At 39.5% G+C, this 27,388-nt stretch overlaps 1 protein-coding gene across 3 annotated transcripts in view; it reads right to left on the reverse strand.

Moving 5' to 3' along the window:
* Positions 1-27,388, reverse strand: part of Snx2 (sorting nexin 2) — a 59,359-nt gene that overhangs the window by 20,504 nt on the left and 11,467 nt on the right. For all 3 annotated transcript variants that reach the window (XM_008838736.3, XM_017799552.2, XM_008838735.3), the window contains exons 2-5: positions 13,458-13,575; positions 5,387-5,550; positions 332-398; positions 62-105 (exon numbers count right to left, since the gene is read on the reverse strand). In XM_008838736.3, the coding sequence (XP_008836958.1) occupies positions 62-105; positions 332-398; positions 5,387-5,550; positions 13,458-13,575 (393 nt within the window). The remainder of the gene's footprint in view (positions 1-61; positions 106-331; positions 399-5,386; positions 5,551-13,457; positions 13,576-27,388) is intronic.

Raw genomic sequence — 27,388 nt, forward strand, 5'->3', positions numbered from 1 at the left:
CTCATAGTCTCCACTACACAGACCGAGGGGCCAGCATTTATTAAAGAAGCAAAAAGCTCACCTTTGTTGTTACTCTATATGCCATGTAAGCATTCATGCCATCACCTGTTTAAAAAAAAAAAAAATCAAACAGTATTATTAGAATTCAAATGTTTGCTCTAGAGGTTTAGCTCAGTGGTAGACTGCTTGCCTAGTATGCATGAGACCCTAAAATAAAAGCAAATCAAAAGAAAACTAAGTATTGTAATGATGTACTTAGTAGAAAAATAAATAGGATGTAACAGCCAAGCTAATGAAAAAGAAGTGCAAAATATAATAAACAATGACTCACCAACTTTCTCGGGATCTGATACACCAATTTCTATATCAAAAATATCTCCATTTGCTTCCTCTTCAATCTAGAAAAGTGTATTTTTCATGTTAAAAAGATTTCTATTACTGTCATAACACTAATAACTATAACTGCCATGCTTACCAGGGTCTTGTCACAGTAATTTAAAAAGTCATTCAGTATTGCATTTCTAAAAGTAATAAAAGTTTTTACTTATGCTGACTATATAAACAAAATACAAATAATAAAAATGTAGTTTTTCTAAATATTGTTTTTGTTCAATACATGAAATCTTTTGTTGTTATTGTTTGTTGTTGTTGTTGTTTATCTGTTTGCTTGAGACAAAGGTCTCATGTAGCCCAGCCTGGCTTTCAAATTCCTTTTATGTCTGGAGATGGCCTTGAACTCCTGATCCTCTTTGCCTTTACCCAGCTAAATGTTTAATGCCTTAGATTATTTATCTTTTTTTTCCCCCTGATTTGAATAAGATCTTATTATCATTAGCACTGGCTGGCCTGGAACTCAAGATCCTCCTGCCTTAGCCTTAAAAGTACGGGGCTGGAGAGATAGCTCAGGGGGGAAGGGCGCTGACTGCTCTTGCAGAGGACCCAGGTTCTACTCTCAGCACCTACATGGCATCTCAGCCATTTGTAATCCCAGTTCCAGGAGGATCCGATGCCTTTTTCTGACCTCCTAGGGCATTGCATGACATGGGTACACTTACACACAAGCAGGCAATACACTCATACACACCATCATCATGCCTGGCTTTAGTTACATTTTTAAAAATGTTTTTTTTGTCACCATTTTTATTATTTTTTACATTAGCATTTCTTCTCTTTTTTGATACAGGGTCTCACTGTGCAGCCCTGGCTGGACTCAACCTCACAGACATCCACCTGTCTCTGCTGCCTAAGTGCTGAGATTAAAGTGTATATCATCATGTCCATGCTCCAATAAGTTTTATTTTTCAAAGTTATATCTCTGCTCCTTTTTTTTTTTTTTTTTGCCTGTAAATGTGTGTGTGCGTGCCTGTGTGTGCACAAGCACATGTATGCATGAGGAAGTCAGAGCCTGACTCTACCTTATATATTGAGGCAGGGTTTCTCATTTGAACCCAGAGCTCAATGTTTGAATAGTCTAGCTAGCCAACTTGCTCAGGGATTCCTTTGTCTCTGCCTTCCTAGTGCTGGAATTAGTGGTCACCTGCCCATGTCCACATGGAATTACATGGGTGCTGGGGATCTGAACTGGGCTTAACCTCTACACTTCAATAACCAGAAAGAATGCCTTACTTGTACCTGTAGACTCTTACATACTTGCAGAAATTATCATATTTGAAAACAACTTTAACATCATGATTTCTTTAATTATCTAATAAACACATATTCTTCTTGAAGACAAAAGGCCCTGCAAAGCTCAATTTTCAAAATCAGTAAGTGGGAAAAATAACCCTGGGAGACTACAAAGGCCTTTTGAATGCCATTAAAAACAAGCATTTCAAATACTGACGCTATAGGAATAGTTTGTAGAAAGGTCATCTGGGAGTGTAACTCAGAGTTAGAGTACTTGCCTAGCATAAGCAAGGGAGGGCCTGGGTTCTATTCATTGTGATGGACAAAACCAAAAAACAAATACCAACAACAACAACAACAAAGACAAGAAATCTCAGAGTGAAGCTGCCAAAAATTTAAGACAACATTAGTAATTTAAAACTCAAGAAAAGTGTTTTCCTAACTATCTTTCTTTTCTTTTTTTTTTTTTTTTTTGGTTTGTTTTTTGGTCTTTTTTTGAGACAGTGTCTCCCTGTAGCCCCAGCTGTCCTGGAACTCACTGAGATCAACCTGCCTCTGCTGGGATTAATTGTGTGGCCCAAATAAGATATTTTTCTAAAAACCATACATGAAGGCAAAACACAGAATAAAAATAAATTTTTAAAACATGGAGATTGTTTAAGATAGTCTTTTATGAATTTTAACAAACATGCAGCAAAGTATATGAACTGTGTAAGTGTACAGTTCATTCAGCTTTCAAAAAATGAACATATCTTTGTAACCAGAACCCAGATGAGAAATACCACTGCCAGTATAGCCCAAAAGGCCCTCTTAAAGAGATTTTCTTCTACTCACAAGTTATCCTTCACTGCCAACACAACTGCTACCCTTCTAATGCTGCCCATGTGATTCATTAGCTTTACTGTACTAAAGGTCATATCATGAAATCTTTAGTAAGTATGCACTGATATCTTACCTCTTTCTCTTCATATTTTATCTATCAAGTTATCCGTGTGTTTATATACAGTCATCACTTAATTATGGCTATTTTATAGTTATATTTCTACCTGAATAATTTTTAAATGTATTAATATCTAAAATAATTTCCATACCACGAATTTTTCCTTTCTAAACATGCCTTATTGAAAACTACTGCTGCTCCCAGAACCATAAGACAAATAATTCCTTTTTTTTTTTTTTTTTTTTTTTTTTCTTTTTGAGACAGGATCTCCTGGTAGTCCCAGCTTGCCTGGAACTCACTATGTAGACTGGGCTGGCCTTGAACTCAGAAATCCATCTGCCTCTGCCTCCCAAGTGCTGGGATTAAAAGTATGCATGCCTGGCCCAAATAATTCCATTCTTTATAAATTTTTAAAAAGTGAAGTAATGAGAATGAAGTTTCAATTGATTTATAGCTCTTTCTTTTAAAAATAAAGGCTTTTCAGGGCATGGTGATGCATGGCTTTAATCACAGCACCTGGGAGGCAAAGGCAGGCCTCTCTATGAGATGGAGGCCAGTCTGGTCTACATAGCAAGTTCCAGACTAGCCAGGGCTACATAGTGAGACCCTATCTCAAAAAACCAAAAACCAAATCAAATCAAAATCAAAAACAACAACAACAACAACAACAACAACAACAGAGGCTAAGGAAATTCAAAAAGAGCTAAAAATTAAAAAGTTCGGCTAGAATGTAGCTCAGTGGTAGAACACTTGCCTATCATTCCAGTGTCCCTTGGTCCAATGCTCAGCACTATAAAAACAAATAGATGCTAAACAGGAATCTTTAAGTATCAATAGTATTTATTATATGCTTTGTCAAAAAAAAATCACTCAAAATGCCACTTTATGTTCACCCATCACCTGTTCAACACAGGAACCCTCAAAGGCATACAATGTAAGATCACAAATGTCACAAAATCCCGGTTTAATCATAGACAGCTTTTCTTGTTGCCAGTGCTGAAGATAGAACCCAGGGTTTTGTGCATGCTAGGCAAGCACTCCACACTCTAGCCTCAAACTCTTTTATTTAAGAAGGTAAGTGGTATGGCTCAGTGAGGTGGCTCACACCTACAAACTAGTACTTGAGAGGCTAAGGCAGAAGTTTCAAGGTTTTTTTATTTTTTAATTAGATCATGAATTTTATTTTCCAAAGTGTTTTCTATATACCATTAAGTCCACAAATATCATTGTTAGAAGATAAACAAGAACAGTCTCCATACTTCTTCAGATATGCCAGTCCCAGAGGCTCAAAGCCCAATTCTCAAGCAAGATACAGGAGAATGACTCATCTCTTAGAGCCTATATTTCCTTCTGGGTTTGAGTGGCTAGGAGGTTCTATGAAGAACAGCTATGACCTTCCCTAACTGTGACAGCAAAAAATGCTTCACACACTTCACCCACACCCCGTTTCCCTTTCAATCCCAGGAGGCTTCATAAAACCAGCCTGGCTTCCCAAAGCCAGAATTCTGAGTTCCCCATCAATGGACACATGGCTAATGGAGCACTCTGTGCCCATAGGTCAGCACTTGCTTCCTTCCCTCTTCTGTTCCAGAGAGCCAGGCAATCTCCAGAAGGTTCCCTCTCCCAGAATACCATCTGGAAAGGGGCAGCTGGGTTAAGACTTTGTCACTTAAGGTCAAAGTCCTAGTCCTCAGGGCTACAGCATGACAAATCTCTCTATAGCCCTGGCTTCTAGCAAAAAAGTTTTCTCTCTTTTGAAACTATGGTAAGGTAGGAGGCCACTGGTACTACTATGATTTTTCTGTTTGCTGTTGCTTTACCCTGGTCTTTCCTTTTCTTTTCTTTCTTTTTAAGTATTTAAGAGACGAGTCATTCTCCTATATCTTGATTGAGAATTGGGCTTTGAGCTTGTAGCCTCTGGGACTGGCAGTATGGAGACTGTTCTTGTTTATCTTCTAACAATGATATTTGTGGAATTAATGCTGTGTAGAAAACACTTTGGAAAGCACTTAAGGTTTTACTATTTTTAAATTTAAAATTTTTAACTTTAAAAAAAACCTTATTGTGAATTTCATACATGCATATAAGGTGTTTTGAACAAATCCATACCCATTCTCTCCCTCCAACACCTCCCATATCTCCCTATCACTTTTTTCTGACAACTTCATGTTTTCTCCCCACCCCCTTTCAATGGAGCTTTTGCTACTCTAACATTCCCCCCTCTGAAGAGGTAACCCTAAAATCTTCTAGGGATTAGGTAAGAGCTTCCAAATACTTTTGACATTTTTGGCCTGTGGAACATAGAATGTTGCTAAGAGGCCCAAGGCCATTTTTCATTTTCAGCCAAGAAACCGGCTACTTTTCTTTGGGGTCTTTTACAAAGTTTCAAGCTTTATTAAGCCCAGCCTGGAGTATACTGTGAGTTCCAGGCCAGCATGGGCTACCGAGTAAGATCCCATCTCAAAAATCAAACCAAATCAAAACAAAACAAAAAGAATGTACGTCCAGGTCACTGGGTGAGGTAAAAATCTCCCAACTTCATGTGTTTGTGTGTGTGTGTGTAAATTTTTCTTTAAACAGGGTCTCACTCTATAGCTCTGGCTGGCCTGAACATCATTATGTAAGCCAGGTCATCCATAAATTCAGAGATCTGCCTGTCTCTGCCTGCCCAGTGCTGGGATTAAAGGCATGTACCACATCTGTCTTCTGTATTTTTCCCACCTAAAATGCCTGAAAGGCTTTGATTAGGAATGATTAATAGGAGACTGGTGCTGGGTAATTACTCAAAATTAACTTAGAATTATAAATGTTTTCCCATACCTCTTCCCTGGATCTATCAAAGATCACAGGAGCAGAAATACTCTTGGATTCAATTCTAGGAGCAATGAGTGCAGTAGGGGTGACAGGGGTGACAGCAGGAGAAGGCTCTGAGGAGAGGACAGGCTCTCTTTCTGGGCTGTCCAAAGAAACTTCTTCTGTGGCTTCTAGACACAAGTTAAACAAATTATTCAAGGAAATTGCAACATAGTCCTACATAATACATCATATTAACGAAGTTTGAAAAACATTTATATTACTTACAAATAAATATCAATAAAACAAATTAAAATTGCAAAATAGCTTTATGTAACTTATTTCTTTAGCTGTTTATGACAATTTAAAACAATAACTTTGTTGGTTTTATGAAGAATTGTACTAAGCTTAATAATACTATTGGAAATTATACTAAGAGAAAAGAAATAATGTGGATAAGTGCACATATTCATTTGTGTTTGGATTTGTAATACATATTGTGTAACTTACCCTTTGAATATTTTATTCAGGCTATTATGATTATTTCATACACATAAAAACAAATTTTATTGCTAATAACGATCCCAACTGGGATTAAAAATTTGTTATGGAAAGCCCACCAAGTTAGCAATCTGAAGCAATTAATTGCCAAAGATCACTGGATATTAGTTGAAAATACAAATACGACACAAAGCAAATAGGTGTTTAGGTTTTAATTTTAAATGCTCATTCACTTGAAAAATCTAAAATTAAATACATTTAAAATCTAACCACATTAATAAACTGAATGTCTATAGGCTATATAATATTGTGCTAAATGCAATGAAGAAACACAAAGAAATGGAAAAAAAATCATACCTGCCCTCAGGGAGTTTATAATCTAGTTGAGAAAACAAGACATGTGGAATGTTAAATAATAATAAAAGACTTAAGAGAACAATAAAGAATGTTGTAAGACATTTCATTGCTATATGAATGGCAGAACAAACACTAACTTCAGTAGACACAAGAGTCAACACTTCAGGCTGGAGAAAAATCAGAAATAGTTTGTGAATCTGATTTGAAATGGTTTAAATACATAGAGGGGAAAGTTGGAGAAAATTTTCATGAAAATGAAATAAGAACATTAGATAAACAAAATAAAGCACAGAGTCAAAGCAGTGAAAATTACGGTGAGCCCAACATGAAACATAGGTCTGCCTGTTTGTAGAACTGATAAGAAAAGGAAGACAGGACATAAAAAACACAGAATTAGGCCAACAGTTTCTAACCCAAGGGTTTTGGAGTCTTAGAGCTTGGGTAAAGAAGTAACAGAAGTCCAGCCACTTTACTACCTCTAGAAGTACAGCAGTCAGAAGCATGTCAACCTGAAATAAAGTCACACAGGTGGTCATGCTATCAAACTATTCTTACTGGCTATTTAATGCTGATGAGATCATTGGTATGCAAAAGAAAATTGATTTAATAACTAAAACCTTTCAAACTATGGTAAATGGGGGGGGGCATGATGACAAATTACAGATACAATAGACTACATATGACCCTGATATAACAAACTAAAAGCAGGGCTGGAGAGATGGCTCAGCAGTTAAGAGCACAGGCTGCTCTTGCAGGAAACCCAGGTTTGAATCCCAACACCCACATGGTGGCTAACAACCATCTGTAGCTCCTGTTCCAGGGGATCCAATGCCTTCTTCTGACTTCAGGCATTGCATGACACAGGTGCACTTACATACATGCAGACAATATATTCATACAAAAAAATTAAAAAATAAAGTTTTAAAACAACAAACTGAAAGCTTACATACAACTCTAGGCTTTGAAGACTGTTGGTATATTTTTTTTTATGTATATGCATGTTCTGTCTGCATGTATTTAAGTGTCCCTATGTCATACAAAGCCTGCAGAGGCTAGAAGAGGGTGTCAGAGTCCCTGAAACTGGAGTTAAGGGTAGCTGGTAGTCACCATGTGGGTGCTGGGAATCAAACCCTAGTCCTCTGGAAGAACAGCAAGTGTTCTTAACCACTGAGCCATCTCTCCAGCCCCCTTATTATTTATTTGTTATTGTTACGAGTTTTGCCTGCATGTAAGTAAGTGCACCCATGCATACAATGCCCCAGGGTCCTTTATAAGAGCAGCCAGTGCTCTTAACCACTGAGCAATCTCTCTAGCACCCCCAACCTCTCCACCTTTTTTTTTTGTTTTGTTTTGGTCTTTTTGAGAGAAGGTCTCCCTGTAGCCCCAGATGGCCTGGAATTTGCTATTGAGACCAGACTGCCCTCAAATTCATAGATCCACCTGCTTCTGCCTCCCAAGTGCAAGGATTAAGGTACACACCACCACACCTGGCCCAGCAACACTTTTTTTTTTCTTGATTTAGAGCTTTGTTTTATTTAAATGTATTCTAAATGCTACAACCCTTCAGTGTCAGCTGAGTGTGGTGGCAAGAGCCTTTAATCCCAGCACTCCGGAGAGGCAGGCCGATCTACGGGAGTTCCAGGACAGCTGGGGCTACAGGGAGACCCTGTCTTAAAAAAAAATAAAAACAAAAAAACACCTTCATAGTCAGTCAATCAAGTACATGTCAATATGATTCTTCAAAAACCTAAAGATCCATAGCCACAGCTGCTAAACTCCTATAAGGCAGCTTCATCACCCCAAAGAGCACAATATAGTAATAAATGTGGCATGAAATCCCATTTCTAAGCAAATTAAAAGCAAACATTATCAGACTACCTAAATTCAGTATGCAACATTATTTAATATGCCTATTTCTTTAGTCTCTAAACAAACTCTCTCAACACTGGGGAATTTTAAAAAGTATCAATGCCTGGACTCTACCACAGGGTATCTTTAAATAAAAAAACAAAAACTGATTTATTTTAAAAAGTTTCCTCAGCAATTCTGACGTCAGCCAGAGTTGGAAATCATTGCTCTTACAGAATATCTAGCAAAACAGAAACATAATTAAACAGATATTTAAAAGCACAGTACAGGAAAAGTTCAGGGAGAGGAAGAAAAGATTTAGAAACCAAAAGGACTCACTCTTTCCTTTTGAGCATATTTTACTTCTTGCAAGGCCCAAAGAGCATTAATTCTACAATCTACACCATAATTCTATTAATAAAAACCATGGCTAGGGGTAGAGTCGGTGGTAGACTGCTTGCCTAGCATGCAAGAAGTTTGGGTTCCATCCCTAGTTTCACTGAAACAAAAACTCTAAAAAAACCTGGAAAGAATTTCTAAAATTATCTTTAATCAACTATTATAATATTATTGGCCAGAAGGGGAAGACTGTAGGCATAAAGTAATGAAGAAATAGTCTCAGGGCACCAGAATAAGATGAGTTCTGGCTCTGACTTCCTATGTTCCTGTCCAGGAAAATAATAATAGGAACACCAGGTGTGTTGGTGCCTACCTTTAGACCCAGCCCTTCAGAGGCAGAGGCAGGCAGATCTCTGTGAGATGGAGGCCAGCCTGTTCCACATAGTGACTTCCAGGTGGGCAACACTTTTGGAAGTTGAGAAATGGCTCAATGGGTAAAGACTTTCTTGTCAAAGCCAAGCTTTACAACCTAAGTTCTAAGTTCTATCCCTGGGACCCACATGGTATGAGAGAACAAACTCCCACAAATTGCCCTCTGACTTCCACACACGTACTGTGTTATGTGCTCCCATTCAACACATACATACACATAACACACACACACACACACGCACACACGCACAGAGTTGGGGGATCATGATAAAAACATTTTATGATCCCAGCACTCAGGAGGCAGAGGTAGGCAATCTCTGTGAGATTAGGGTCAGCCTGGTTTACTAGCGTGGTCTACACAGTAAGTCCCATGCCAGTTGGGGCTATAGGGAGACCCTATCAAAAAAAAAAAAAAAAAAAAAAAAAACCAAAAAATTTTTTTTTTTTTGGTCTTTTTGAAATAGGGTCTCCCTATAGCCCCAGCTGGCCTTGAACTCCAAGAGATCCACCTGCCTCTGCCTCCCATGTGCTGGGATCAAAGGTGTGTGCCACCACGCCCAGCTAAAACTGAATTTTTAAAATTATATTTTATTACACTAATACAAGGTTCTGTGTTCTTGTGCCAGTAGGCTGCTTCATAAATGGCTAGAGGCCTGCAATTAAGTTAAGGCTAAGCATGATCTAAGCAACTAATATGGAAAAGGAAGCAAATTAGATGGACAGAGATTTATAGTCAGCATATGGATAAGCCAGCCTTAAATTTCTGTTTTTGTTGTTATTTTTTAAGACAAGCTCTCATGTACCCTGGAACTCATTTCTGAGGATGACCCTGAATTTCTGATCCTCCTGCTTTCCCCTCCCAAGTGCTGGGATTATAAACGTGCACCACAATGTCTAGATTTTAAATTGTTTTCAACACTTTTTTTTTCTTTTTTTGTCTTTTTGAAGCAGGGTCTCCCTGTTCTGTTTTTGTTGTTATTTTTTAAGACAAGCTCTCATGTACCCTGGAACTCATTTCTGAGGATGACCCTGAATTTCTGATCCTCCTGCTTTCCCCTCCCAAGTGCTGGGATTATAAACGTGCACCACAATGTCTAGATTTTAAATTGTTTTCAACACTTTTTTTTTCTTTTTTTGTCTTTTTGAAGCAGGGTCTCCCTGTAGCCCCAGCTGTCCTGGAACTCACTATGTAGACCAGGCTGGCCTTGAACTCAGAGAGATCCGCCTGCCTCTGCCTCCCAAGTGCTGGGACTACAGGCGTGAGCCACCAAGCCCGGCTTCAACACTTCTTTTAACTTAAGTAAACTACTACACATTCACAAGGTTTAATTCAAAACAGGCCTAAGATTCAGAAAGATATCTATGTATATTAATTTCAAGATCCAGTTAGAACTAGAGGGCAAATAAAAATTATGTCAGTATGTGGGTATTCTTTAAGATGAAATAAATGGAGAAAGGTTATATAGTTAACCACATTTGGGCAACATTCAGTAAGAAGCTAAAAGTACACCACAGTTAATTTTTTCCAGCACCCCTGTTGTTATATACTCTCATACTGCTACTACAAAGTACTACAAAGTAAAACATACACATAGCAATATCATCTGATCTCTTTATGGTTTTAAAATCACAATGCCTAGGTCGCTACAGCTAGTAGCGTATTAGTTAGTATTAGACAACAGGTTTCTTCACCTTGATAGCATGTGTTATCCTAGAATCATACTCAGAAACCTACAATTAGCCAATGTGTAGAGAACAAGAGGCCACAGAGTACTTAACTCTGAAAAGGACACCTATTTTAAACCTCTGCCTCCCAAGATTCAGGGATCATTTAGGAAGAGGAGGCAAAGATTCTAAGAGCCAGAGGGGGTAGGTGACCACAAGGAAACAACAGCTGGTCAGGTACTCATCTGAATTCACAGCAATGGTGACAGCATGCACAAGTCCTATGTAAGCTCAAATCAGTCAAAATCCCAGCAGAAAAAAAGGGGCAGTGGGTATGAAATCCCAACTCAACCTAAGGAATGTTTGGCAACTGAAGGCTGCTGGGAGCAAGAAAGACAATGTCTTACAGGGTTGGGATTTTTGGTGGGCCCAGTGGATGGATTCACACTAAAGGACACGGCGGGAGGGGGGGACAAATCATACTCTATAGGCCATATTATATATATAAGAGAGTTCAATAAATGTGGCTGCGGGGGGGGGGCTAGACAATGGGAAGAGGTGGTGAGAGGGAGCAGATCTAAATGCCATCAAACTATATTGTACAAAAATCGCAAAACTTCAATTAAAAATACAAACAAGACAATTTTATTGTATGAGTATGTGCATATGATATGTGTGGATGAGTGCAAGCACATGCATGCCACAGTGCATATGTGGAGGTCAGAGGACAACTTTTGGGAATCAAGTCTCTCCTTCCACTGTACGATCTCAGGATCAAACTTGAGTAGTCAGGCTTACACAGCAAGTACTTTAGCCACTGATCTTTCTCACCAGCCCCAAAATTGTTTATGTTCTAAACAAATATTGACAATGGCTATGTTTCAATCACATTATTCAATATCGTCTGCTAAGCACTGTAAAGATTTTTCTAATTGAGCTAGTAAGTGAACAAATACTATCAATGTACTGTCTTTACCTACCTGATCAACTGTACACACTGAAAAAATACTTTTCCTTACACTCATCACACTAATGTGATTAAAATACATGGATTCATTACTGGTGAAAACTTTTCATAGAACTTATCAAGCTAGAATATTTTTATTCTTTCTTTGTTGGACAACAGGTTTTGCTATGTAGCCCTGTCCTGGTACTCATTATGTAGTCTAGCCTCAAATTTTCTACAATCTGCCAGTCTATCATTCTGGAAATTATTATATCTTATTATTATTTTTATTTTATGTGTATATTGCCTCATGTGTGTAAAGTGCACCAGTGTTGTGCGATGCCTGTGGAGGTCGGAAGAGGGTGTCAGGTTCCCCTGGAACTGGAGTTATGGACAGTTGTTAGCTCCATGTGGGTCCTCTGCATGAGCAGCCAGTGCTCTTAACCAATGAGCTATCTCTCTAGGCCATCATGCTGGAAATTATATAGGCTTTTGTAATGAAGTATTTTACCTCCAAACATACTTGTACCAAAGGATACAGAATGGTTTGACTATGGCACCTCAAAAGTTTAGAACAAGCTGGGAGCAGTGGTTTAACCTTTAATCCCAGCACTCAGGAGGCAAAGGCAGGCAGATCTTTGTGAGATTAAAGCCAGCCTGGTCTACATACAGAGCCCCAGGCCAACTGGGGCTACTAGAAGACCTTGTCTCAAACAAATAAACAGTTGAGAACATATTAATTCAATGAAAATTACTGAGTAACTTAAGTTGTTTAATATACAAATACTCCTTTAATTTTTGTGTCAGTAATTGTAAGGAAGATTTTTTAGGGATTTTTAATTTTTTAGACAAGGTCTCCCATAGCCCCAGCTGGCCTGGAATTCATTATGTAGACCAGGCTTGCCTCAGTCTTACAGAGATCCACCAGCCTCTGCCTCCCAAGAGCTGGGATTAAAGGCATGTGTTACCATGCCCAGCTCAGTATTTAATTATTAATTAGTACCTTAATTTAATTTTAAGGCATAGATGTTTGGAGGAGTCAATATTTTAAGTATACCAAATCCTATCCTTTTATCAAAAATAAAATCAAGCATCAATTTATCTAAAAGTCAACACATTAATGTGATTCTTAAATCCATACTTGAGTTTTGCTTTGTGACAACTTGTAAGTAATAATTTAAAAGAATACAAATACTGCTATTTTCCAAGGTGTAAATGCCATGATCATTAGTCTTTTAATTCTAAGGACTGATCAGTATCATGTAACTTATTTTCAAATGATTAGATATTAAGGACATTTTTGCTTAACAGCCTTTATTTCCCATAGGATGATCTAACTAGAAATCCCCTATCTTTCTAAGTTTTTTGTTTTGTTTCAGGTTGGTTTTAAGACAGGGTCTCACTCTGTAAGCTCAGGCTGGCCTTGAACTCACAGCAATCCCACTACAGGCTCCCAAATGCTAAGGTTACAGGCATGAACCACCATGCCCAGATTCACTTTCTAAGTTGTTATAAGAGTTCTTATTAAGGCATAGAATTTCAGTTGCTTTAGAGAGTATTTACTAAAAAGATATATAATTGGTCATTGTGCTGGATAGCTTTAGTGTCAACTTGACACACTTGGGTAGAGGGCGCCTCAATTGGGAAACTGGACTGTGGCCGTGTCTATGGGGCATCTTCTTGATTGTTGAGGGATGTGGAAGGGCCCAGCCCACTGTAGGTGGTGCCATCCCTGGGAAGGTGGGCCTGTGTTGCCTAAGAAAGCAGGCTGAGCAGGGGCCAGGGGAACATGCCAGTAAACAGTGGTCCTCTATGGCCTGTGCTCCAGCTCCTGTTTCTAGGTTCCTGCCCTGAGTTTGTACCTTGGGCTCCCTAATGAACTGTGACCCAGGAGATGTAATATATAATAAACCCTTTCCTCCCCAAGTTGGTACTGGTCAGAGTATTTTGTCACAGCAATTGAGAAACAATCTAGAACAGTCATTATTTAAAAAATACAGATACAATTACCTGCAAAAAGATCTTCTCTGTCATCATCTAGTACAACTTCTGCAGGCTTTGAGCCATTGGAATTTGCACTAATATCTTCTGCAGGAAGGCTAGCTGGTTCAGGAGATGATGGACTTGACTGTTAAAATAAGAGCAGACAATGGGTTGAGATACTTTTCTATGTCTCTTAAAGAAACAACATTCTCTTGAGAAGAAAAAAAAAAAGAAAACAGTTATTTACATTTTCTTCTCTAAGGTTCTAAATAAACCCCAAATACTCTTTAGTTCATCTTCTTTTCTCAACAAGGTCATTTAATATTATCCCTTTTAGAGGTACTAATTTATCATACTGAGCTATAATTAACAAAACCAAGGGTAAACACAATAAAACCAAAATCAGAACAAGTCCACAGATTATTTTAAGAGTCAATGCTTTATTACAATGTTAATTTTTCCAGTGGGGGCACAGGAATCAAAACTCAAACCACTGTTTTAGAATAAGGAAACTTAAGCATGGCATGGTGGTTTATATCTATAACCCCAGCACTAGGGATTATGTGGCAGGAGGACCAGGAGTCCAGTGTCATTCCATAGTAAATTCAAGGCCAGCCTAGGCTGCCTGAGACCCTGCCTTAAACTAAACTAAACAAAAATAAATAAAAATACAATTAGGACCAGTAAGATGGTGTTCAATGAGTAAAGGCCCTGCTACCAAGCCTGATGAGCTGAGTTTAATCTCTGGAGCCCAAATGGAGGAAGGACAGAACTGACTCCTGCAAGTTATCCTCTGACCTCTACATGGGTGCCATGCACACATACATTTAATACTAACTGAATCTGAATTTTTAAGATTTCTATATTTTCAAACTTAAATATGCCATCTCCCAAAACACTTTTTTTTTTTTTTTGAAGACAGGGTCTCACTCGTAACATAGCCCAGCATGTACCAGAACTCCCAATCTTCACTTGAACACAATCTTCACGCCTCAGCCTCCAGTGAGCTGGTTATTTAGGTGAGCCTCACACACACCTACCTGGAAATTTATTACTCTTGTCCCCTAGCTATGTAACCTAGGAAGATTTAGAACTTGAAACCCTCTAGCCCCAACCTCTCAAACTCTAGAATTATAGAAGGGTCCTATTATATCTAGCTGTTTCTACTACTTAAAGTTAAGAACTTTTTGAAATTCTTCAGTATTGTTCTGAGTAGTAGATCATTCATTTAATATTGACATAATACACCATTATGTAAAAACTATCTCCACTTTGTTCATGAAAATTTGGATTTTTTTTTTAACTGTCAATAGTATTGCTATGATCTTTCTGGCATATATAGCTGTTAGTCAACAGGTGAACACATTTGGTATATATCCAGGAATAGAACAGCATTTGAACATTCAGCTTTAAAGATACTATCATTCAGTATCCTCTATAAGGGTTGTACAAATTGTACTCCCATCAGCAATATATGAGAAACTGTAGCTCCATGCCCTTGATAACACTTTGACATATTCCATCTTTTGTACTGTAGCTACTCTGTAAAAAGCAGTGTTTATCTTTGCATTTTGAATTTATTTCCTTGATGAATGACCAATTTTTACTTTGTTTAATGGTCATTTCGGTATATTTTTTCTTTAGAGGTCTTGTATTAGTCATCTGTCTTGCTGCAACAAAATAGCTGACAAAAGCAACTTAAGGAAGGAGTAAGGAGGGGTTTGTTTGGGCTTGCAATACAGGGTACAGCCCATCTTGTAGGGATGGAGCAGGAGGTAGCTGGTTACAGTGCAACCCAGTCAGGAAGCAGAGACAGGAATGCTGGTACTCAGCTCACCTTCTCCTTTTTTTGTTTTTTTCAGTCTGGGATACCAACAGGTGGAATAGGAAGGGTTGGTCTTCTCGCCTTAATTAACCTCATCTAGATAAACCCTCACAGACATGCCCAGACATTTGCTTCTACAGTGATTCTAAATCTCATCAAGTTGCCAAGATCAACCATAACAGGTCTCTTCAAATACTTCATGAACTTTTCTAATTTTTTATTGGTTGGATATAAATTACAAGTATTTTCACGCAGTCTGTGGCTTATCTTTCTGCTTTAATTGTAGGTAGGCTTAGAACAGAATTTCTTCATATTACTAAGGCAAAATTGTCATTTTTTTTTCTTTATGGTTAGTAAACCTTTTTATTATTAAAGATCTATTTTTATTTTTTAATTATATGTGTATGTATGTGTATCTGTATATGGATATGGGCATGTGAATGCAAGGGCCTGCAGAGGCCAGAGACATCAGATCCCCCTAAAGCTGGAATTACAGGTGGCTGTAAACTGCTTCATGTGAGTGCTGGGAACCAAATTTGGATTGTCTGCCAATTACAGTACACGCTCTTAACTACTGAGTCATCTCTTCAGCCTGGTCCTGGTTATCAATTTTTTTGTAGGATGAATACCTTTTTGTTTTTATGGTGGTGAAGACTGAAACCAGGGCCTTGTACACATGCTAGCCAAATACTCTACACTGAGCTACATCCCATATCCCTCAATAATTTTTTGATATTATTCCTTCACTGGGTATGGTAGCATATACCTGTTATCTCAGGACTTTGTGGAGGCTGGAGCAGGAAGATTAAAGTATTCAAGGCCACCTCTGACTACATAGTAAGTTTGAAGTCAGCCTGAGCTACATAACATCCTGTCTCAAAGCAAAAACAAAGGGAATGGAGAGAAAGTTCCATGTTTAAGAGCACGTCCTGCTCTCGCTGAAGACCGAAGTACAGTTCCCACCATGCACATCAAGTGACTCACAATCCCCTGTAACTCCACCTCCAGGGGCTTCAATGCCCTTTTCTGGCATCTGTAGGCATCCACACAAATAAGCATGCATGCAAACACACACAAATAAAATTAAAATTTTAAAGCCAGGTATGGTGGCACATACCTTTAATCCCACCACTCTGGAGGCAGAGGCAGGCAGATCTCTGTGCATTTGAGGCCAGCCTGGTCTCCCTAGCAAATCTAGGCCAGCTGGGGCTACAGGGAGACCCTGTCTCAAAAAGACCAAAATAAATAAATAAAATAAAATAAAATTTTTAAAAAGTAAAAGAAAAAGCTGGGTGTGGTGATACAAATCTTTAATCCTAGCACTCTGGAGGCAGAGGCTGGTGGATCCCTGTGAGTTCAACGCCAGCCTGGTCTACATAGCAAGTTAAGGGCAGCCAGAGTGACATAGTACAACCCTATTAAAAAAAAAAAAGAGAGATCTGGCTTTGGTAAGGCTAAGGCTGAAATCCTAGCAGACAGCCTGAGAGGATGGGTTCTGACCTCCATTGGTGTGGAACCTGTGATCTCAGCAGACTACCAGAGTGCCAGGTTCTGGCCTCTCTCTGGCATAGGAGCTAAGAACGCAGGGACTACCTGAGGGCACCTAGAGCCTCCCTCCATGTGGTGGTGAGCTTCCCCTAATTGCTCCATACCCATCTCCCTACCTGGGATTTTGTGAGGCCCTTCTCAAGGCTCCAGAGCAGATCTGGCTTTGGTAGGCAAAGGCTGAGATCCTAGCAGACAGCCTGAGAAGGTAGGTTCCAAACTCCATTGGTCTAGCAGCTGTGATCTAAGCAGACCACCCGCGAGTGCTGGGTTCTGGCCTCCCTCTGGCATAGGGGCTGAGAGCACAGCAAACCAACTGAGAGTTACCTAACCCACCCCCCACCTTAGGGAATTTCACAAATTTTCTCTGAGTTTCTGCTTATGGGGTCCAAACCTTAGAAGGAAGCCTGAGTGTACCAGACTGGAACCTGACTTGGGCTTCTGTGGTACTACTGAATAGCTGATCTGAAGCCATCAGTTCCCGCCAAAACAAAACCTGAGACAACCTGAAACCAACCACCTATACATATCCAATAAGGAAAGAACTTAGGCACCCCAATAATACAAACAGAAGCATATTTCAAGTTAATTCTCTTATCAGAACCATAAATGAAAGAAATTCACACGTCAAAATTGTGCAAGCCTTTAATCCCAGTACTCGGGAGGCAGAGGCAGGCGGATCTCTGTGAGTTCAAAGCCAGCCTGGTCCACATAGTGAGTTCCAGGACAACTGGGGCTAGTCCTATAGAAGAGTTCTAGAAGGAGAACCCCCTAGAGATAACCCAAGACACTGAATTTAAAAGAACAACCATAAACATAATCAAGGAATTCAATGAATACACAATGAACACACGAACAAATCAAAGAACTAAAAGAAGACAGGGATAAACTTCTGAATGAATTCACAAAAGAGATATAAATATTGAAGAAAGCTCAGGCTGAAATGAAGAAGGAAGTGGAATACTCAGTAAGCTAACTTAACTGGAAACAACAGGGGAAAGCCTCACCACTAGAATGAATGAAGTGGAAAACAGAATATCAACACTGGAGGATGAAGTTGAAGAATTGGACCACTCAAACAAAGATTAGAATATTCAAGAGATGTGGGACACCACGAAAAGACCAAATCTGCGTATCATAGGCATAGAGGATGGACAATAATTTCAGGTTAATGGTATTGATCAGATCTTAAACAGGATTGTGGAAGAGAATTTCCCAAAACTAAGGAAAGACATCCCCACACAAATACAGGAAGCACATAGAACACCAAATGGACAGGATCAGAAAAGAAACTCCCCACAACATATCATAGTAAAAACACTATCAACATACAGAACAAAGAGAGAATACTGAAAGCAGCAAAAGAAAACCAAGTCACATATAGAGGAAAGCCCATCAGAATTACAGTTGACATATCAATGCAATCTACGAAAGCCAGAAGAAATACCAAGGTATTTCCAGTTCTACATGACAATAGATGCCAGCCCAGAATACTTTACCCAGAAAAAATGTCTATTATAGTTGAGGGTGAAAGAAAAATCTCCCGAGACATGAATAGCCTGAAAGAATACATGTCCAAAAAACTAGCCCTTCAAAGAATACTTGAAGCAATACAGAGAGCAGAGAGAGGAAAAAACTATACTCCAGAGGCAACGAAAGAAAATAAAGGTATAATCTAGGAAACACAGAATTAGATAGAGAACACAAACAGCAATCAAAATGACAGCAACCAATACACATCTTTCAATAATAACCTTTAATATCAATGGACTGAACTCCCTAGTCAAAAGACAAAGGTTAAGTGAAGTGATTAAGAAACAAAATCCATCTCTTTGCCATCTGCAAGAAACCCATCTCACCTTTAAGGACAGGCACTACCTTAAGGTAAAATCATGGAACGAATATTCCAAGCAAATAGCACTAAGTAAATAAGTAGGGATTGCAATTCTAATATCTGACAAAATAGACTTCAAATTAAAACTAATCAGAAGAGATAAGGAGGGTCACTTCATTCTGATTAAAGGAACAGATAACTAAGAAGATATTACAATCCTTAACATATATGCACCAAACTCTGGTGCACCCAAATTCATAAAAACAACACTACAGGACTTTAAGGTACAGATTAACACCAATTCAGTAATAATAGGGGACTTCAATACCCCACTGTCTCTATTAGACAGGTCAACAGGGCATAGAGTTAACAGAGAGACATCTGAATTAAACAATACCATATATCAAATGGACTTACAGACATCTACCAAGTATTCCACCCAAGCACCAAAGGACATACTTTCTACTCAGCACCCCATGGAACCTTCTCCACAATCGACCATATACTGGGCCACAAAACAAACCTCAACAAATACAAAAAGATTGAAATAATTCCATGCTTCCATGCATTCTATCAGACCACCATGCAATAAAGCTCAGAATCCACACTGGACAAAGCCCTAGTCACTATACAAACTCATAGTGATTAAACAACACACTCCTAAACAATGAGTGGGTCAAAGGAGAAATTAAAAAAGAAATAAAAGAATTCCTAAAATTCAACAAAAAGGACAATACAACACAACAGAACCTCTGGGACACTTTAAAAAGCAGTCCTAAGAGGGAAGTTTATAGCTCTAAGTGCCTACATTAAAAAATCAGAAAGGGAGACAACCAGGTGTTGTTCTAAAATGACAGATAAATTTGCTTTTTCCCACTATCTAAAAGCCTTTGAGAGGGAACTGACACTGATTCTAACCACTCCAACAGCTATCAAAATACCTGAAAGCAAATCTGGAATCCAGCACTCTCAAGTCCAGCCTTGGCAGACAAAAGAAAAATGAGGAGGAGCCCAATAGAGAGATGCTTTTGGAAGCCCTTGTTCAAGAAATTCCAACAGACTCTCATATGAACATATGAAAATTGCTCTTCTGATGTTTTGAATGAAAATGTCCTCCATAGGCTCCAAGTATTTGGACATTTTGTACCCAGATTGTGGCTCTGTTTTGGGAGGTTTTAAAAGGTGTGGCTATCCTGGAGGAAGCACGTCACTGGGAGTGGGCTTAGAAAGTTCTTAAGCCTGGCTGGATCTCCAGCTGCTCGTTTGCTTCCTGTGCCTGCGTGATGATGTGAGAACTTAGTTTCTGCTACTCCTGCTCCAGCCATCTCCAGCCACCAAGTCTCCCTGCCATGACCGACTGAAATTCCCCCGGAACCGTAAGCTCAAATAAACTCTTTCTTCTATACATTGCTTTGGTCAGTGTTTCTATCACAGCAACAGAAAAGTGACTAATACAGTAACTGGTACCAGAGAGTGGGCTTTTGACTATGAAGAACCTGACCATGTGGGGTTTTGAAGAAATGTGTAAGACTCTGGAAGTTTGGGCTAGAAAAGCAGTTGATTGCTGTAAGGTGAGCTTAACAGGCCATTTCTGGAAGAAAGCAGTGCTGAGAACAATGTAGTTCCAGAGGGAAATTAAGGACTTAAGCAGCACTTGGGATATTTTGGCAAAGAGTTTGGCTGGAGTCTGCCCTCAACCAAAAAGCTTGCCTAAGGCTAAGTTGAAAAGCAATCAACTAATTTCTCTGGTGGAAGAAATTTCAAGACTGCCTAATGTAGAAACGGTGGCATGGATATTAATGGTGAATATTATGCAGATCTACAGTGAAAAAGTGAAAAAGAGAAAATGAGGCAGTAAGAAATACAGTTTGGATTGAAAAAGAGCACTAGGAAGATAAATGTTGGAGCCTCTGCCTGTGCTAGAAAGTATCCTTTGACAAAGGGATTAAAGTGATTAAGGAGGGGCTTAGAGATTCAAACTTAAATAATAGAGTGCCTCCAGGGTAAGAACACACCCAGTTAAGCCTCCAACTTGTGAAAGGAAAATGCTGCAGGGTCCACTGAAGAGAAAAGCTTTCTAAAATGGATAAAGAAGGCTGGAGTCCCTCCCACACTTGCAGAAAAATCTGGCAGTATGTTCACCTAGTGTTGGCTTTAGAGGCATTAAAGATGCAAGCAGGAAGGGGTCATCAGTTCTTCCTCTGAGGTTTCAGAGAGCCCCTGAGGTCAGGCAGCATGCAGGAGGGGTTACCCTGCCTAGAGAAGGCCCTAATAGGCCACTTCATGAAGCTGTGAAGGTGAAGCCTTGTTGGCAATGGAGACCCCAAGAAGACATCTGTGATGCCAGAGCTGTGAGGCATCTGCCAAGAAGACCTGCATACAGGAAGTGGTACCAGCACAAGAGAGAGATGTGTGTTGCACAAAGCAAAGCTAAAGAGGCTGAGCCATCTAAGTCCTTCGGAAGGTGGACATGGAGCTACTGGATTTGGTGTCTGTCCTGCTGGTTTCTGGTCTTGTTTTGGTCCAGTATTTCCTTACTATGCATCCTTTCCTCCCTTTTGGAAGGGTAATGTGTATTCAGTTCCACTGTATGTTGGGAGTACGTAATTTATATAGAGGCTTACAGTTAAGATATTTACCTGAGTCTCAGAAGAGACTTTGGACTGTGGACTTTTGAATAGTATTGAGACTGATAATGACTATGGGGACTTTTAAAGTTGGACGAAATGCATTTTGGATTTTATATGGTAATGAGCCTATGGGGGCCAGAGGGTGGAATGTGATGGTTTGATTGAAAATGTCCCCATAGGCTCCAAGTATTTGGACATTTTGTACCCAGAATGTGGCTCTGTTTTGGGAGGTTTTAAAAGGTGTGGCTTTCCTAGAGGAAACATGTCACTGGGGGTGGGCTTAGAGCGTTCTTAAGCCTTGCCAGATCTCCAGCTGCTCTTTCGCTTCCTGTGCCTTCGTGATGATGTGAGAGCTTAGCTACTGCTGCTCCTGCTTCAGCTACCTCCAGCCTCCATGCCTCCCTGCCATGACAGACTGTAATTCTCCTGGAATCATAAGCTCAAATAAATTCTTCCTTCTATAAATTGCTTTGGTCAGTGTTTCTATCACAGCAACAGAAAAGAGACTAACAGCCCCATTCTGACTTTTTTCTGGTTCCCTGTCTAGAATTTGTAATGCTAATTACTCTTGCCTTTACTTCTCCTCATCTCCTATTCACCAGTCAAGGACTTTCTTATCCTCCTAAAGATAAGAGTTACGCAATCTCAGAATCTTATACACAGACCCACTGAAGGTGTACTCCAATTGCCTCACCCTGCATCCCTGTTAAGCACAAATGAAGCCAGAGCACTCCTATTTGCAAGTTGGGTAATCTCTTCAGAGGATGGTGTGATAAGAATTGGAGGTAGGAATTGGCTAGGCATTTAGGATAAAAAGACTCCAAAGAAAAACAGCCAGTTTCTTGGTTAAAACTCACAATGTCCTCGGGTGTCTTAGCAACATACTCCATTCCAAAGGCCAAAAATGTTGAAATTACATGGGAGCTTTTATCTAATCCTTTAAAGATTTTAGGGTTATCTCTTCAGAGGGGGGGATATTAGAGTAGCCAAAAGCCCCATTTAAAAAAAAAAAATAAAGAAGAACAAAGAGTACATGAAGTTATTAGAAAAAAGTGATGGGGAGATATGGAAGGAGTTGGAGGGGAGGGAGTGGGCATGGATTTGATTAAAACACCTTATATGCGTGTATGAAATTCTCAATAAATTATTTACTTTAAAAAAAATTATAAAGAGCCCAAATAAATGACCCAACACTGCAACTCAAGATGCTGGAAAGGCAAGAACAAATGAAACCCAAACCCAGCAGAAGAGAAAAAATAACGAAAATCAGAGCAAAATTAATGAAATAGAGACAAGAAAACAATACAATTAATGAATCTAAGAGCTGGTTCTTTGAAAAGCTACACAAGAAAGACAGGCCCTTAGCCCAGTTAGCCAAAAGAAAGAAAGAGTAAATCCAAATCAACAAAATCAGAGATGAAAGGGGAAATATCACAACAGACACCCAAAAGATCCTGACCATTAAAAGGGAATTTAAAATAATAATAATAATAATATTTTAAAAACCTATAATAAGATACTAAGAAAGCCCTGGGGTTCTTGGTGTCCAAACAAATGTGGTCCTCCCGTGGAACGTGATTCCCCTTCTGGTGTCTCCCCTGGACAGTACTCTTGTATAGATTGATTAGTTAATGCTTAGCTGCCAATCCTCCTAGACACAGTCAGATATATACATTTTTTTGTTTTTATTATTTTTTTATTGTATTTTTACACAGGGTCTCCCTGTAGCCCCAGCTTGCTTGGAACTCGCTATGTAGACCAGGCTGGCTCCAATCTGACAGAGATCTACCTACCTCTGCCTCCAGAATGCTGGGATAAAGGCCTGAGCCACTAAGCCCCACTCTGATCACGTTTTGAACACTACGTGGGGAAGAGTCGAGTGCCTTGGTTTCCTGAGGGGGTAGGGATCTTGGGACTGGGTGTTGAAAAAGTAAAGAAATACAAGATGATAGGGTAGCCCAAAGCCTTAAAGAACCATGTTTAGAAAAGGGATATGAAGAAGAGGAGAGATTATGATTTAAAGTGGGAAGACTTAACAGAGATTTACATGTCTGTGGGTCTAGAAGCTCTGCGCTAGGAAGCAGGATTCCAGGCAGGAAAAATTCGCTATCTCATTGACGCACTAGGTATTCTGCCCATCTATTTAGCATGATCCGCCTTCCTACGGGTGGTCCTAAGACCAGATGATTGACCAATGAAACTGGAAAGATGAGTCTTCCAACAGATAGACTAGAGCTTTTAGAGTCCTGACCAGTTAATCTCATGGGGCCATTTGCTACTCTAACAACACTACACAATGAATGTTGGAAATACATTTCCAAGAAGTCAATGAGAGTGGGCCCCAAAGAAAGCTGCACAGTGGTGTAGAGAATTAGGTCTCAAAGTATACTACAGAGCCATAGTCATAAAAACAGCATGGTACTGATGCAAAAGCAGACACATAGATCAAAGGAACATCATTGAAGGTTCAAACCTGAGTACATGCAATTTCAGCCACCTGATAATGGCAGGGCATAAAAATCACACACAACAGAGGAAAGACAGTATCTTCAACAAATGGTGCTGGCAAAACTGCATCTCTACCTGTAGAAGAACAAAACTAGATCCTTTTCTTTCACCTTGCACAAAAGTCAACTCCAAATGGATCAAAGACCTCAATGTGGAACTGGAAACCCTGAAACTATTAGAAGAAACTATTGGCAGTAACTTACAAGATATAAGTGTAGGAAAGGATTTTCTAAATTGGACAGAAGTTGCTCAGGAATTAAGGTCAGCAATCAGCAAGTGGGACCTCATGTACCTAAAAAGCTTCTGCAAAAGAAACAATCAAAAAAGTGAAGAGAAAACCCACAGAATGGGAAAAAAATCTTTGCCAGTGACATAACTGACAGAGCTTTAACAAGAGGTTTCACATCCAGAATACATAAAAACCTCAAAAAACAAAGAATCGAGAAACCAAATGACCCAATTAAAAGATGGGCTAAAGATCTAAACAGAGAGTTCTCAAAGGAAGAAATCAAGATAGCTAAGAAACATCTCAAAAAGTATTCAACATCTTGGGGCTGGAGAGATGGTTCAGTGGTTAAGAGCCTCTTACAGGGGACCCAGGTTTGATTCTCAGCACCCACATGGCAGCTAGGAACTGTCCTCTACTCCAGTTCCAGGGGAATCCAAAGCCCTCTTCTGACCTCCACGGCACTGCAAGACATGGGTATACTCACATACATGCAGGCAATACATTCATACAGATTAAAAAAAAAAAAAAAAGTACCAGACTGGTGGAACTAACCTTATTGGATGTTTAACAGCCATACTTTGAGGCCTACACTAATCTGGTGAGAAGGATTTAAAGGACAGTTTTTGCCCCTTGCCCTCCAAGGTCGACTAAGTTCCAGGGGACTATGGAACATCCCTCAAAATGGCCTGTAATTGTGGTGAGTTATCTGTTCTCTTGTTCAGGAAGGCCATGGAGACCCCATGAGATGGACTTGAACCAGTGTCCAGTCTACAAAGTGGAGGCTCAACTCAGAGTAAACATCTCATCCATGCTTCAAGTGAAGCAGACATGGTCAAGCAGGACCTCTGACATAGCTGGAACTGGTAAAAGAAAGGAGCCGCTGGCTCCTCCCAAGCCCATGTGACTCCTGAGGAACAGATCCTCAAATGATCTTAAGTATAAAAATAAACTGATTTATTTGGGCCAACTGAACGGTTTTAAACACCCAAAAGGAAAGTATAACCAAAGCATAAAGTCACCAGGACATTTCTTTAAGAGTTCAAGGGATTATACTTCCCAGACATTACGCGTAAGTCCATATAAAAAGTATTTAGACGATTATTTCTCATTGATGATTTTGTTCCTAACCAGAAAGTGCTGCCCAGATGTAAGACTTCAAATCTTGGTCTCCAATATTGTAGTGCCCACCTGTAGCTAATGAAGACAACCAGCTATTGTTCTAAAATGACGTATAAATTTGTTTTCTCCCCCTATCTAGAAGCCTTTGAGAGGGAACTGACACTGATTCTAACCACTCCAACAACTATCAAAATACCTCAAAGCAAATCCTGAATCCATCACTCCTGAGTCCAGCCTTGGCAGACAAAAGGATAATGAGGAGGAGCCCAACAGGGGGATGCTTTTGGAAGCCCTTGTTCAAGAAATTCCAATGGACTCTCACATGAACATATGAAAATTGCCCTGTTCTGACTTTTTTCTAGGTCCCTATCTAGAATTTGTGATGCTAACTACTCTTGCCTTTACTTCTCCTTCACATCTCCTATTCACCAGTCAAGAACTTTCTTTTCCCCCTCCAGATAAGAGTTATGCAATTTGGGAGTCTTTTAGATAGACCCACTGAAGGGGTACTCCAATTGCCTCACCCTGGGTCCCTGTTCAGCATGAAAGAAGCCAGAGCAGTCTGCGTTCTGAGTCCAATTCCCTATCCACAAGTTGGGTAACCTCTTCAGAGGATGGTGTGATAAGAATAGGAGGTAGGAATTGGCTAGGCAATTAAGGTAAAAAGACCCCAAAGAAAAGTAGCCAGTTTCTTGGCTAAAACTCACAATGCCCTTTGGCATCTTAGCAACATACCCCGTTCCAAAGGTCACAAATGTCCAAAGTATTTGGAAGCTTTTATCTAACCCTTAAAAGATTTTAGGATTACTTCTTCAAAGAGGGGAATGTTAGAGTCACCAAAAGCCCCATTTAAAAAAAAAAAAAAGAGAGAGAGAGAGAGAGAGAAGAAAGAGAAAAAGAGCTTAGTATTTCATTGTACCATAATTTCAATACTCATTCAGCAGTTGATGGACATTTAGGTTGTTTCCATTTCCTGGCTATTTTGAATAGAGCAGCACTGAACATAGATGAACAGATATCTCTGTAGTAAGACAGAGTCCTTTGGGTATATGCCCAAGAATGGTATGGCTGGGTCATGTGGGAGGTCTATTTTTAGCTTTTTGAGTTACTTCCACACTAATTTCCATAATGGCTGCACCAGTTTGTACTCTCACCAGCAGTGTATAAATGTTCCCCTTCCCATAACTTCGCCAGCATTTGTTATCCTTTGTTGTTTGGATATTAGCTACTCTGACTAGGATAAGATTAAATTACAAAGTAGTTTTAATTTGCATTTTCATGATGGTTAAAGATATTTAACATTAAAAAAAATATTCTTAGCCATTTGTGTTTCATCATTAGAGAACTCTACGTTTAATTCTTTGCCCCAATTTTTAGTTGCATATTTTTTAATGTTGAGTTGTTTTAGTCCTTTGTATATTCTAGATACTAACCCTCTGTCAGACAAATTTTTCCCATTCTGTAGGCTATGTCTTGACATGAATGATAATGTCCTTTGCTGTACACAGTTTTTTTAGTTTCATGTGGTACCCAACCTGTTCAGAAAGTCCTTTCCTGTGCCTATAATTTCCGGTGTATTGCCTATTTCTCCTCTGTCAGATTCAAGGTATCATGTCCTGTGTTGTCCTTGATCTATTTGGAGTTGAGGTTTGTGCATATTGAGATGTAAGGATGTGGTTTCATTCTTCTACATGTAGCTATTCAGTTTAAGCAGCACCATTTATTAAACATGCTTTTTTGTCTGAAGGAAAAAAAAAGGAAAGAAAAAAAAACAAATGCAAAGGAAAAAGAAAAGGAGTATTAGTTAGGTGTGGTGGAACATGCTTATAATCCTAGCACTGGGAAGGCCAAAGCAGAAGGATGACTGGGTTTCAGAGCAGACTGGACTACATAGTGAAAGAGAAGAGGGGAGGAGAGGGGAAGGGAGGGAAGGGGAGGGAAAATATAAGCATTCATCTTCATGGTATTACATTCAGAGATCATGGATAAGATACTGAAAGCATCAACAATGAAGGCTGGGTATGGTGGCATGCACCTTTGAACCCAGCACTTGGGAGGCAGAGGCAGAGGCAGACAGCTCTGTGAGTTCTAAGTCAGCCTGGTCAACAAAGCGAGAGTTCCAGATTATCCAGGGCTACACAGAGAGACCTTGTCTCAAAACAAAAAACACAAACAAAAAAACCCACAGAAAACAAAAAAGCACAAAGCATCAACAATGAAAATGGAAGCCAGGCATGGCAGCACAAGATGACCACAAGCTTAAGGCCA

The sequence above is a fragment of the Nannospalax galili genome, unplaced genomic scaffold (genome assembly GCF_000622305.1).
Source record: "Nannospalax galili isolate Female #2095 unplaced genomic scaffold, S.galili_v1.0 scaffold38, whole genome shotgun sequence".
Lineage (NCBI taxonomy): Eukaryota > Metazoa > Chordata > Mammalia > Rodentia > Spalacidae > Nannospalax > Nannospalax galili.